This window comes from Daphnia pulex, chromosome 10, assembly GCF_021134715.1.
Source record: "Daphnia pulex isolate KAP4 chromosome 10, ASM2113471v1".
NCBI classification, from domain to species: Eukaryota; Metazoa; Arthropoda; class Branchiopoda; order Diplostraca; family Daphniidae; genus Daphnia; species Daphnia pulex.
Window position 1 is genome coordinate 11,078,076 of NC_060026.1, and position 14,492 is coordinate 11,092,567.

A 14,492-nucleotide genomic window follows, 5' to 3' on the forward strand; every position below is an offset into this window, starting at 1 on the left:
TTATTTTTACGATTATTCTGATGGCTTGTTATTTGAATCGATAATCAGTTGTAAGAAAGTTGAAGGGTCGACCGCGCAAATGGGAAGGAAGAAAAGAAACGAGTCTATTATAGAATAGATATACACACGGCGCCGCTATATTCGGCGGTGGTGGGGTTCATGCAACGGCCCTGTTTGACTGTTTCCCTGATGGCCCCCGCGTCGTCGCGAACGAGCGTTTAACGACGTCGGGATTTCGCCGCCGCTTTTTGCTTGGCTGCTACACTGCTGGTGCTGGTGCTGGGCTGGTGGTGACGTGAGGATCAATGGCTTCCACCTCCGTTTGCTCTTTCTCTATTCACAGGGCCCCCGCCAATCCCTGACGCTATACAAGAGAAACGTGAAAGGCGTACTCAACCACCCGGCTTATTTAAATAATTCACTCCCCGTCAGCAACTAATAGATTTAAACATCTTCATTCGATTTTCCCCTTGTGCGTACCGGATTTTTTATCCTAATAAAACAAGACGAACGAATCGATCGAGTTCAAATCAACTCAAAGATAATTCCCTTTTCCGCAGTTAGTATTAAATATATATTATAGTAGCCATTTTCCTTTTTTTTGTGTCTGTGTGTTAGCCTCCTCCTGCACATAGTTGCGTCTCTTGTCATCTCATTTCTCTTCATTTTTTTCTGTCTGAACGACACTGAGAAGGGGGGGGGGAACAACTAGACAAAAAGGGCTTTGCTGCTCGCTGCTGTTCCTCCAGAGAGAGAGAAGAACTTACTGTGTATAGAGTAGGGGAGAGCAAATGGGTATAGGATATGAGTGTATGTTTCTTGTGCAATTCTCTCTCTTTTTTTTCCCCATTCTGAAGCTAAAAAAAATAAAATAAAATAAAAGGATCCAGAGAGACCAAGTCCAAAGCAATGGCAATCTGTCTACTGTCACAGGGGCAGCTCATGCAACCGTCTCCCATTTTCTCTGTCTTGTATACCATTATAAGCCCAAAGCCCCCCATCTCCTTCCATCCGACGAAGAGAAGAAGAAGAAAAAAAAAGGCCCATCAATTCTCTTTTCTCTCTCTCTGCAATGTATTTCTACTTGACTTATTCTTTTTTTTTTCTTCTTCCTCCCCCGACATTGCGCGCACAGTTGCTGATACAAGAAAACACATTCGAAATACAAGAAAAATGACTTTAGACTTGATACAGATCCAACGTTCAGATTTCCCTTTTTCTTTGTCTGTGTGTTTTTAAGGAAGAAGAAAAAAACTCAAAAGAACGAGGGTAAATAATCTTGATGAATCAGCCGCTGCATGTTGCCACTATGCATTAGACTATTACTAACTGTTATAGTTGTATACTCCTCTCCCAACGAAATGCACACATGTAGTATATATATTTTTAGACAAGCTAGGCAGCGAGAAAAAGAGAGAGAGAGAGAGACAGAAGGGAAAACACAAAAGAGTTCATTTCCGCTTGCTGACGTTCCTGGCTCTCAACAGTTTCAGTTAGTAAAAAAAAAGAGAATTTCCTTTTTATTTTGTATTTATTTTCGACTCGACTATTTTCATTTGGGTACGCGTATTTTCACGGTTCTCTCCCAGAATGAAGATGTTGAAGGATAAATAGGGGGAAAAAGAAGGGGGCCAGCAGAAGAAGAAGAAAACTGGGATCTCATCTCCGGTCCCGTTTCTTCTCCTGCTCTCTTTTCAAATGCTCCAGCAGCAGCAGCAGCAAAAGAGGAAATGGATGTTTTCGGCAAATCGAGCCCACGACCTCTGACAGTTGCCCAGCAGCAATATCGATCCTTGATTCCGCTAGTAGATAGCCATTAATACTGTTACACGTGTGCCATGTAAAAATGATTCACATCAAACGCCGGGACGACAAAGGGAATCTCCTTTTCTTGTTCCTCCTATCGCCTCCTATCCAATTTCCCCAACAGATGATGAATCATTTATGTGTACCCAAGTCTATTTTTATTTTTTGGTTAGAATCTTTTAATATCCGGCAGAGATAACAACGCAGCGAGAAAAAAAAGAGAAAAGAGTTTGTGTAAAAATAAAAAAAGAGTTTAGATGTGCAATCAAGCCGAGAGTTAGTCGCGACCCCCATCGCGCGGCGAGGTTGCTCATGATCTGACCTCGCGGTGACGTGACGGTTTCCGTGCTCACGGCCGTACATCAACTCCTCCTTTCACCCTCACTTAATTCCATCCTTTTAATATTCAAAATTCATTTCGACTCAAAGTTAAAAAACATCCGATATTGCAGTCAACCAGCCAAACTCAAACTGGTGTATACATATATTATTATTATTTCTTTGTGCGTGTGTGTGTGTGTGTGTTTGCCAGTCTCACATGGAACACGACTCGCCCTCCTCCCCCTCGGCTGGCCTGTCACCCAATGACTGACATGCACTGATGTTTCTACAAATGAGATTCCTCCCCCCCCCCCCTTCAAAGCTCTTTATTCCGTAATCCGTGTACTATGTTGTGTTTTTTTGTCGGCGCCGGGCTTCGTACATAAGGAGGGGGGGGGGGGGGGAGGTTTATTCCCAACATTAGAACTCGGAAATCCATGAGAGAGAGAGAGTCAATCCACCAGGCAGGCAGAAAATGACAAACAGTTAGACGTCAGAGCATGTGAGAGGGTCCGTGTTATCGATCGGGAAAATGTGTGTGTGTGCAGGTCGTCCAATCAGCAGCCGTGCATCCGCCATGTATATACCCTACCCCTACTACTGCTGTGCTGCTGGAACACACAAAAGAGCGTCCGGCGCAGTTAAAAGCTGTCGATCAGCGCATCCGCGTGACGTTGCACGTAGAAACGACGCCATACGTCACCTATCAAATGCTCGTGTCGGTTTGATAGTGCAGTGCGCAGGATCACCACAGCACCAGTGGCTCTCACCTCCCGCAGAGACGATGGCAAGCGATTCGTCCACGGCCATCCAGCCGGCCGGAAGAGGGCGGAGGAAACAAAATAAAAAGTTTCCTTTTTTTCTCTTTTGGGTGGAGGATCATTCCAGGATTATTACAGAGGGACATCTCGATACGTAATAAAACCTTCCGCAAAGCGTTTCCAGAATTGTGTGTGTGTACATGAGCGTAATTCAATGGGTCCAGGCATCATCCAACACAACAAACCAGCCACTGGGATTTGCTAAGAACTTTTTCTTCCTTTTCCTCGGCATCTTTGCCATCAATGGCATCCCCGATGATGAGCTCTTCCTTCTTTTCTACATCGTCAAACTCTTTTTTCCCTTTCTTTTCTTTCTCAAAGTTTTTCTCCTTTTCTTATATTACTCCCGAAGCAGCAGCTCCGCGCCATCCGGACTTGACGTTGACAAATGACCACTCGCCTTCCTTCTTCTTTTCTTTTCTCTTCTCTTCTCTCTCCCCCCGAAAGAAACTCTATGTCCTCTTGTGTTCGTCGTTCGTTCCTTATTTCTTCTTTCTAGCCGAAAAAGAAAAAAAAAATGTTTCCCTATGCACAACTCTTTTTCGTCGTCCTGTTGTATGCGTAACCCCCTCGATGGCCATTAACAGCCAGTCGAGTATATAGGAGGTTTAGGTTATGATATTCGGTGGAAGAAGAAGAAGAAGAGGGTCTTTTGGAACTTGTAAGGAATACATCACTCTTGATGGATTTTGATACACACACACATGTGTGTGTGTAGAGGAAAATAAAGAAAGTGGAGGGCCTTTTTTTTCGTCTCTAGTGGGGGAACGAGCGCGGTACCAATCAAAACATCTGGCAAGCGCTCACGACATTGGACAATCTCTCGGCGAGAGGTAGGAGAAGAAGAAGAAATCTAATATAAAGTAAATGTATAAAAGGAAATGGAAAAAAAACGAAACGAAAAATTCTTTCGTCGATTTCTCCGTCCAAGAGGAAAAAGTCCCACAGACACGTCTCTCTCCATCGAGCCGCTGTGCCGTGTGCGTCTGTCTATATGGGGCTGGAAAGAGAAAAACAAGAAGAAGAGAGAAAAAACAACGGAAATTTGGCTAATTTGAGGGTTGAAGGAAATGGAAGGTTACTCTCCCATGAGCTCTCATCATCATCGCCGTTCTCCTACAAAATAGTTGTACGCTCCATTCAGCGTGCCTACAGTCCATATTCTATCGGCGTCGTTTTCTTGCGGTTTTCTCTCTTTCTCTCTCTTCGGCGGCGCTGTGCACGACTTTGCTCCTCTTCACCATATCTCCTCCCACTTCACCTCGGCAACTACACCGCAACACCACCACATACATATATATACACCTCCTCCTACTTTGCCCTCCTTCTCTCTCTCTCTCCCCTCTTGGAAAAAATAAAAAATAAAATAACCTTCTTCTTCTTCTGTTTTTTTAACGACGGCAGCTTTGGTAGACTGCTTGGCGTCGCCCGTTCCTATTATCCTCAAATCGACAGAAAATGCCGAAGCGGCGGACAGGTGTGTCGTAGCCATCGTCGATCGGTCGGCACACGCAACAAGAAAAAACAAGACCACACCAACTAGAAGAAGAAGAAGTTCCCAATGAAGGAAAAAAGAACCTTCAAAAAATAGGGGGAAGAAGAAGAAAAAAAACGATCGAGCAAAGGGAATCACCGCAAAAGGCAACGTCACGGTTCAGCCGAGCGTGGATCTCATGGACGTGGAGTATAGTAGCCGGGAGGAAGGCCTCCTAGCTCTCTTCTTCCGTCCAGCAAACTCACAGCAGTCGTCCATCGGAAATGCATTTCAACTTCCTCCGTTTTATTTGATTTCCTTCTTCATCAAGACAAAAAGTAAAAAAACAAAAAAGTTTTCTCTTTTTTTCTTCTTCTTCTCTGGCCGTTACGCTCGTACGACTGCGCATTTTATACTGTCCGTCTGATTTTTGATTGCGCGAGTAAAATATTGATTCGGAGATATATGTGTGTACAGAGTCAATCTCATTACGCACCGTCTGGTGAAACACACAACGGGATGGTAATCGCAACAACATGGGTGGTCATTGTTGTTGCACAATCTTTTTTTCCTATTTTCGTTTCTTTTTCTTTTAGATATTCGCTTCTTCTTCTTCTTCGTCTACTGATTTGTTGATAGCCCGTCTTGGCGTGACCAAACGGACCCAGCCCTACATGTAAAAAAGAAAAAAAAGCTGTTCCATGCCATACGCCGATTCATTTCGTATGGAAACGGACCGAATGAATCGGATCGGATTTTTTCATTCCGTGAATCCCGCCCGGCACACCATACATATATATATCTCTTTCCCATCTCTTATCAATAGGAAACAAATCCCTCCGTTGGTACTATATACAAGGAGAAAAAGGGGTATGCAAGACGCACACAAGTCTTGATTGCTTTTTTCTTTCTTTTGGGAACGCTTCTTCGCCACTGGCTATTGGCTCCGGCTGAAGCATAGGAGGAAGAAGAAAAAAATATAAAAAAAAAACAAGAAACAACAGATTTATGCTTAGACACTACACAACACACAACAACAACAACCGTTTCCCCCTCGCAACTCCACCAATACCCAATCAGCCCTTTTTTCCTTCCTCTCTTCTTCATTTCATTTCGTTTTTCTTTTTTCTTTTCTCATTCCAATATTTTCTCTCTTTGCCTGGGCCCCCTTCTATTTCTATCTCTCGTTTCATACATCAAAAACAATACGCCGGAGCTCCGCCCAGGTTGTCAGACGAGGAATCCAACCAATCGATATGCCCTTCATTAAATCTCCTGCGCCTTCCCCACTCGTCCCTTCAAAAACCGATTGCGAGAAATAAACACAGGCACTAAAGTATTTCCATGTTTCCCGTCCGTTGCCACCTACGATGATGACGTGGTGTCAATAGACCTTGGAAGGCAACTAACACACACACACAGCGGATCGTGTGTGAGAAGACTTTTCCGAACAACACAAAAGACGGCCAACCAATAATAATAGTTCCAGAAAAAGAAAAAGGAAAAAAAGACACTGATCGGATTCTATACAAGACAAAGATATCGCCGTATAGCCGTAAGAGTTGCGGCTTGCGGGAGTCTTATTATTAGACGGAGCAGTGAGAGAATAGCTCAGGTAGTTATGGTTTGTAACATTGGCTGGTTTGGTTATACAAGAAGAAGTAAAGTGAGGGAAATCGAGAATTAAAAAGAAAAAAAAACGAATGAAAACGACAAAAGGAAAAACCTAAAAAACCCGACTTAATATATTATACGCAGTTGTTTCTTCTTCTTTTTAAGACCGTGAGTGGCCCTGGGCGATGAGGCCTCGGTTCCTCGACTTCGTCTATACGTTTCTGTGTGTGTGTGTGTGCGAGTCGATGAGAGACCCCGGCAATTATAATATTTCAAGCCAAACAACTCTCACAACGCAACAACATCAACAATAGTAACAAACTACGACGGAAAAAGATACACACGTCGAGAGCCCCAGCCCGAACCAGACGAGGAAATAACATTTCTCACCACCACCAAAAAGACTTCTTTTTTTTTCTTCTTCTTCTTCTTCTCTGCTCACGTTCTTCTTTTTTTGGGCTACCCAACCTGATTGCATTCGGTGGTGTGTGTGAGTTATAGAAGAAGAAAAGACAAAAGAATCACCAACCCGTTTTACTGGTCTGTTAAAAATATATACTCAATTGGCTGTCCTCCTCCTGTTCTTGTTGGCGTTCGATTTCAACACTACACAACTCCTTTTTTTCATTTTCATTCTTTTCGGTCGTCACATCATCTTTCGTTTCACGGAGACAAAAGAAAAGAAAAACAATTCAAACGACACGGGCTATTATTCAATCAGATTTTTTTCTTCGGGTTACCTCCTACTCGGCAATGGAAGGAACAACCCGCATGTTAAAAACTTCACAGTGACTGGAACGGACCCAGAAATATCAAAGAAGATGGGTAGGTAGTGTAGAGTAGAGAGTAGTAGTACCAGGTAGGTAAAGAGAAAAATAGGAGGTTTTTCTTTTTTCCCCCCTGTTGCATATCAATAAGATAGTATATTCTCTCTAGTAAATATATATAAGAACTCTATAGGAGAAAAACCGGGCCAGACTTGAAGCCGCCAGCGAACACAACCTCTTCTCTGTTGTTGTTTTTTTTTTATTATTTTTATTTTCCAGGGGAGGGTTGTTGTTGTTGCTGTTGTTTCATCCCCCCCATCTTCAACTGTGTTATTGTCTAGAGTAGATCGAGTGTGGGATTTCCTTGACGTCTATCTACCTGGAACTTATGGCGCAGAGGTATGCTGTAGCGAGAAAAAAAAGTGCCTCCTAGTATATACCTGGACTCATGTATCAGCTCATAGATCGCCTACACATATCACAGGGTCCAGTGTTCTTTTTTTAGGGATAAGGGGGAGGAGGAGGAGGAGGATAGCTGGATAAACTCGTAGAGGAAATAGAAGATGGAAGAAACAAAACAAGAAAACCGGTTGGATGAACCTTCTGCTCTCTGTCCTATTTGAAAACAAAAAAAATCTTCTTTTTTTTTTCCTACTGTGGAAAGATGAAACAAATGTGTAACTTGTAGTGGAATGAATTTTCTGTTACTTGATCAAAAGAACCCCCCACCCGCTAACTTTCTTTCGCCACAAAGTTAGTGAATTGACTGGGCCGTCTGACAAGTCAGCGACAGCTGCACATAGAAACCCGAGAGAGGAGCCATTTCCTCTGACTGCAGCAGTTTTTCTCCCTCGGCTCTTCAACTCTATAAGCTTTTTTCGGTTTCTTTCTTTTTTCTTCTTCTGCTGCTGGCAATTGGGTCGGCCATGTCGTTCAAACGAGTTCGACACGAGATTTCCATATAGATCTTATAGGAGAGAAGCAAAACAAAAATTTGTCCGAGCTGCTGCTGCCCTTGCAAAGGGGATCAAGCCGTCACGATAACGACTTGCAAAGAACCCGACTTTAGGAACTTTTATACACACACACACAGAGTTCCTCTCGTTATGATGATGATGATGATGATGATGATATTTGATGTGATTATAGAGCAGATATCAGCTGGCTAGCTGATGCTTCACGATTCTGGGTCAGTGCCAGTTTTGTGTCTGTCTGTGAGACTGTGTGCTGTGCTGTGTCTTTTTTCTTCTTAGAAGAAGAAGATTGTGAAGAGAGAATCAGAAAAAAAAAAGAGAGAGATGGAAAAAGGGGAAGGAAAAAGAGAATGAGAGAGAGAGAAAGAGAGAGGTCGTTACTTCCAGGCAGTTTGGCCCGTCTTTCTATAAGAGATGCTGTTTTCGGGGGGGCTACGGTTACTAGGGTTGGGCACAAGGAGGAACTGCAGAGAGCGTCGGGGAGAAAAAAGAAAAGAAAAGAAGCGTCGACGTCGTAGGGGCCTGGGCGATTTACGAGCGTCTCGACAACGCACAAGGAAAAAGAAAAGAAGAGTAGACAAGAGAAATAAGAAGAGACGGACGACATGGACGGAAAAGAAAAGAATCCCCCTAAAACCAGTTTAAGTTAATTCCCTTTAAATTTGTACAACAAATCCAACTGGCCAAGGGGATTTCCCAACAACAAAACAAAAGAAAAAAGCCTTTCCGTTTTAAAGAGTCCGTCTGTATCGTTTTGCAACAATAAATGGCGGGCAGTGATGACTGCTGAACTCCGAGTTATAGTCTACATCCTCGGTCGTTTGGCTCCGTTTTTATTTTTGAGCTGTGGCTTATGGCGATTGTTTCTGAATGATCTACAAGTCCGAAGTCGCTATATATATTTTTCGGGGGGCGACAATTGACGGCCATGAATGTTCTTCTTCCCTCGTGGTGGTGGCGGCGGTTGCGGAAGTGGCTGATAAACCGACAAGAGTTTTTAAACGTCCGTTTTGCCTTTTTTCCTTCTTCTCCCCCCTTCCATCTTGTCACACACACACAACCCATCCGTGTGGCTCATTGCTCTTTTATTCTCCCGTCTGTTTGTCTGTCTGTCTCCCTCGTCACTATATCCGACTAAAAACCCGAAACAACAAACAAGACGCCCCCCCCCCCCCAAAAAGAAGTCTTAAGTCTCACACCACAACCCAAAAACGAGCGAAAGAATGATCCGCTGGCTGCTGGCGGGTTGGAGGCTCAGTGTCGTCGGAGACAACAGGAACAACAAGAAGCCCGGGTGATGAATGAGCTGCAAATGGACGAGCAAAAGAAGCGGACTCGGAAAAGAATGGGAAAGAAAAATATGTGTGTGTGTACATGAACGTTGTAGTAGTAGTAGTAGTAGTAGTAGTATAGGTGGGTTGATTTGCTGACGGCTTCTGTCACTTGCTACTACCGCAGCCGGGCAACTCCCCCCCTGCGCCACCGCCGTTGTCATCAATGACAAGACGACGGGGCACACACATCAGCTACTACTAGCTACTCCCAGCCCACAAAGGCAAAGAAACAAAAACATATGCTGCGCTGATACACAAATGGAGTGTCGGGCTAATCGAGCCGGGAAAAAACAAAACGCTCGACTTGTTTCACATCATCGTTTGCAGCTCGGGAAAGAAAAAAAGAACGGACCACCAAAAGCGCCAGCTATCAATTGTTGGGTTGGTTTTTTTTTTCTTTCCTTTAAAAAAAAAAAAAATCTCACACACTGTTATAATGTGTCTTTGTCCAAGACTCGTTTGACTTGAAGACTTTTTAGAGGAGAAATGCGATATCGTTGTGACGTTAAAGCCTTATATAAGAGACGGGTGGGGGGCGAGCAGCTCAGAGAAACATTCTTATTTGAAAATGCATTCGAGGAATGTCAGGTTTAACTTGGTAAGAAAGAAGGGAAAAGTGTGAAATTCGATGCGTTTCAAAAAGGCAGATGAAGGGGAGAAAGAAAGAAAGAAAAAATAAAACCAAAGTCGCTGGAAGAACATGGAAAAATGTCGGCGGCGAAAGGAACATAGAGAGACAAGATGTGTTTCACATTTCCAAACTCCATTTCATCCAACCTAGATATTCCATTATGCTGGATGCTGCTGCTGTGTCGCCCTTATTTAAATGTTGAAAAATTGATATTTATTTATACGCGCATTTCGTGGAATAAAAGCGGGACACGAGGATTCAATTTCTGTCGACTTGCAAATGTGAACTCGTTAAGGGCAATGAAAAAAAAAACGAAGAAGAAGAGAAACGGGTTTTTCCTCTCGAAAATTGTTTGCGTGCGCATGTAAATGATTTCACATCATTTTCTTATTGAATGAATTTTGACATTTGGCAATCGATAGCCCCCCTTATGGAAGAGAGCACGCCATGGCGATCATTTTCTCGCTCAAAATCGTCGAATAATCAAGAGAGAGAGAGAGACGAGCTCGCGAGAGTTTGATACATTTCCCCTTTTGAGAGTGCAGAGTGAACTGGTTCGACGCGTCTGCACGCTGGCCCGATTCAAATTCAAATTCCCCTGGACAAGAAGGGAGAGAGTAAAGAAAACACAACAGGGCCCCCGAAAAAAAGAAGAAGGAAAATATTTAAAAGTCGAGAAAAAAGGGCAGCAGCAGCAGCAGCAGGAGCGAAGTAGAAGAAGTGGCGTAGAGGACGAAAGAAAGACGAGCACAAGCAGCTCTAGCAAACCACAAGCCAAATAAACAAAAGTCTGGCCTCTGCCGAGAGACGTATATATACACACACACACATCCCACGTCTTATAGGCAGTACAAGAATAACCCATCAAGTTTCGGCGGTTGTATAGGGGAGAAGAAGCTCGGCACTACTACACTACCGACTAGACTTTGCCACTCGTTGCGGTCCATCGGCGACGCTCTTTTTTCTTCTTCTTCTTCTTTCCCTACGAAAAACAGCAGCCGCAAGAGTGAGGCTGGCCCGTTCACTCACACATGGCGAACGCATGAAAAATCTTCCTCCTCCTCCTCCTTCTTCCTCCTCTTCCCCTCTACACACACACACAGACATTTGACGTTGTTGGGGGCGACTGTAGGGGAACTTTTGTTTTTCCCCTACGAGTCAAATTCAAAGCCAAAAGGGACCGAGGCTGCAAAAGAGGCAAAATGAACTTTGTCGAAAGAAAGTCTCGCAGCGTCGCTGGGAGGTGGGCCCCCGTTCCTCTTTTTCTAAATTTAACACTCGTGTACGTACACACACACAAGAGAGATAGGGAGGTTCTTCTTCCTGGAAGTCCCTTTTCTCGCAGGAGAAGAGAGTCCAAGGATGTGGGATTTTTTAAACGAGGAGGCGACGAGTCAATACACAAGGCACTCGTTCTAGACTTAGCAGCACGAAATAAAACCCCAGAGGAAACACATAGACCCCCATTGAGTTGATGAAACGCCAGGAAATGGAGGCGCAAAATCCCGCAGCTGGATCCTCCGATTTAGTTCTATTTGAATTTGTAGAAAAAATTCCCAATGAAAAGATTGGCCCATAATATTGACAGTCTCAAACGACGATCTCTTGGCGTGTTGTTGTTGTTGTTGTTGTGTCAAGTATCTCTCGACAAGGTACGGCCCCGTCTACTCTGCGGGACTATTGTCCGCCGCCTTTCCAAGAGTAGTATAGTACTGTCACCCCCATCGAAAGGCACAATCCAAAGTACTTAAAGATCTAACGACTAGTTGTAGTACTTTCCTAGCTGGAAAATCCTCCTTTTCACACCAGCCAAAGTTCTGTATAAGTAAATAGAGTCCTATAACACAAGGACGGGGTGGGCTGGGGGGGGGGGATGGCGTGTTTTAAAAAATAGAGGCTTCTAAACTCTTGAACTTTCCCTTGTCTCTTTCTCTCGCTGGATGCAAAAAGGGAGAGGTTTTTTGGGAGGTTTGCGGGGGGAGAGACGAGAGCACTTAACCCGATGGATTGACGTAATTCGTTCTCCTTAGCCACCCCTCGCTACACACTGCAATTCTCTCCCCCCGACCAGTACACCTCCCCCCGAAAAAAAAACCCCTCACGGACGTATATATACATGTAACATGCATGGGTTCACCATCCATACACGACAATCGCATCAACTCTAGTACACTGCGGCCCCACCCAGAAAAAAAGGACAGAAGAATAAAAAAGAGAGAGAGAAACCTATCGATACAATTCATCAATGGACGAGAGAGATGTGCTCTCTTACTTTTGCGTCCGTCTCTAGTGGCAGGCCAGCACAAATCGTGTTAGAACCGGTGAGAGAGAGAGGCCGTCACCCATTGAATGCATTATCGGAGGATGTCCCTGAATGCCCGTTACTAGGTTACCGGCTCCTATTTTATTTTGATTATTTTTATTTAATATTTCCGACGACGGGTTGCACACACAGAGAAGAGAGAGAAATGGCTAACGTGATCATCATAATCGCCCGCACATTTCGGTGATCGACCGTATCACGGAGAAAACGGGATTCTTCCTAAATAGTTAAACAAGTTGCCGAAAAAGGTACAAGGGCCGCTGATAAAGACAAGTCCGGCATCAGTCGATTTGACAGCGCTGTGTTGTTCTCTGATGATCCGCAAGAGAACCGACCGATAAGGACGGCAGGCAATCAATTGTTTTCTTCTTCTTTTTGGGGGTTTCTTTATCGGGTGACGCAAGAGAAAATAATGGTCCGTCATGAAAAAAGAAAAATATGACGGGATAGCATTCGACATAATAATGGGAATGCCGTCGGTGGGTGGAGTAAAAGTTCAACCGCAGACCCGAAAGAAAAAAAAAGGAGCCAACGAAAGACTGAAGGAAGCCCAACGTTGATGGTTGGTGGTGGCTTTCGTCATTTAAAAGTGGTAAACGGTGCTGTGCCTACCTGCTTCGCTGACGTTGTCGACGCTCTGCTGTGAGAGGGGCGGGGCGGCGCTCAACGGTCCGGGAGTGCCTCCGACTGAGCCGGGCGACCGCGTGTCATCATTACCAGGTCCTGAATACGACAGTGAAGACGACGGAGGGCGCTGTAATAACCAAAAAAAGAAAAGAAAAAGAAAAAATTCAATTATTTTAGTGGCGAAATAAAAATCATCGGCAGAGGGAAACGGGCGCCAACAATAAGGCGCGAGACTTTGACGCTTCCGACCGGAAGACATATTCACCGTCGCAAAGTTTCTCATTCAGTCTTTTCAAGCATAAAAAGAAACAATCAAATAAATGATGTCTATTCCACGAGTTTATGGACTCGTAGACTTATACAGTCTAGAGGCCGTGTAGCGCACCGCAGTATCTTATAGACACACTCGTGTGTGTGTGTGTGTGTTACGGTTTATATAAAATTGACGCTGCTAAAACACAAAAGGGGGAAACTGGCCCTGTTGCCCGGCATTTTCTTCCTTTCGGCAAGCCATTCTGGCAGTTGTGTGTGTGTGCGTGGTGGTGGTGTAGAGGGGCTCATCAATGCAAATTGAATCCGGATATCTATCCCGGCGACTTGTTTTCCTTCATTCGATTTGAATAATACGCACACAGAAACGAATAGGGAGAAAGAGACAAGTCTATATAATAATAGTCATACCGTCGTCGTCTCTTTCTTTATTCCCTTTGCACAAAAAGCCAAAACCGATCAAAGCCCCGGCGCACGCCTGTGTGATGCCTGTGCAAGAGGGTGAAATAATACACAAGGAAGAAGAAGAGAAGAAGAAGAAGCTTTTCCTCTTTCTTCTTTCTGGTTCCGGCCTACACACAATCAGTCGATAGGAAATTGGAGATGAGAGCGGGCACAGAAGATCCCGGACGCGTGGCCTTAAATCTATTTTTTTGGTTCGTTTTTTTCCTCTTCTTCTCTACCACCACTAGGGAGTGTAGTAGAGCTCCTGGCGTGTGTATATTCTTAGAACCCTTGTTTACATCAGTTGCGCGGATCTTGGCGCCCCTATCCGCCCCCTTTTGTCATCATCCCGCACGCTACGAGCGTTAGACACGAAAACACGCAAGAGAGAGCGGGTGACCGTAGCCTCTTTAGTCCACACAACAACAACAACAACAACAGACGCGGGAGAGGAAAAGAAGAAGAAGAATTTTTCAGGGACGCGCAAAATAAGCGCAAAAAGGCAATCGGCTGAAAAGCTCTTGCCCGCAGAGACTAGTAAGGGGGGGGGGGGGGCAGGGGCAGGGGCTACATAACGGGCGGGGGGTTGCGCGTTGCTCTTTTGAGCAGCAGCAGCACAGAAGCAACGCCGATTATGAAGCAGATGGGACAGGCGGATTTGACACACACACATACACAAAGTCCCGATTACTTCCGCCATGCTGCACACTACTCTCCCCCATCTTCTGTGTACCCTCTATTACACCTCAGTTGCGACTCTCTCTCTCTGCTGGATGTGTATCCTCTTCGGACACTGTTGATTTATCCAGTGCCACGTCGCTCAGACATCCATCCATCAGAGTTGTTCGTCTGCCCGCTGCTATAGAGAGAATCGAGCGTCGGCTGGAATTTCCAACCAATCGATATAACGTCAAGAGTATAGAAGAACTCTGTATGCGATGGCGAGGGGTGACGGCGCTGGCGCGCACGACCCGACCCGAAGTCCCGCGCGATGAATAATCGATGGCTAAAAAGTCTCTCTCCCCTCCTTCGCCGAGCAGCACACCCTCGTCTCTCCTTTTTGGCCTTAACTCGATTGTGCGCCAT

The 14,492-nt window shown here is 44.8% G+C and overlaps 1 protein-coding gene across 1 annotated transcript in view; it reads right to left on the reverse strand.

Annotated features, from left to right (window-relative positions):
- Window positions 1–14,492, reverse strand: part of LOC124204944 (homeobox protein homothorax-like) — a 70,602-nt gene that overhangs the window by 33,371 nt on the left and 22,739 nt on the right. The window contains exon 7 of the mRNA XM_046602192.1: window positions 12,678–12,819. Coding sequence (XP_046458148.1) covers window positions 12,678–12,819 — 142 coding nt within the window. The remainder of the gene's footprint in view (window positions 1–12,677; window positions 12,820–14,492) is intronic.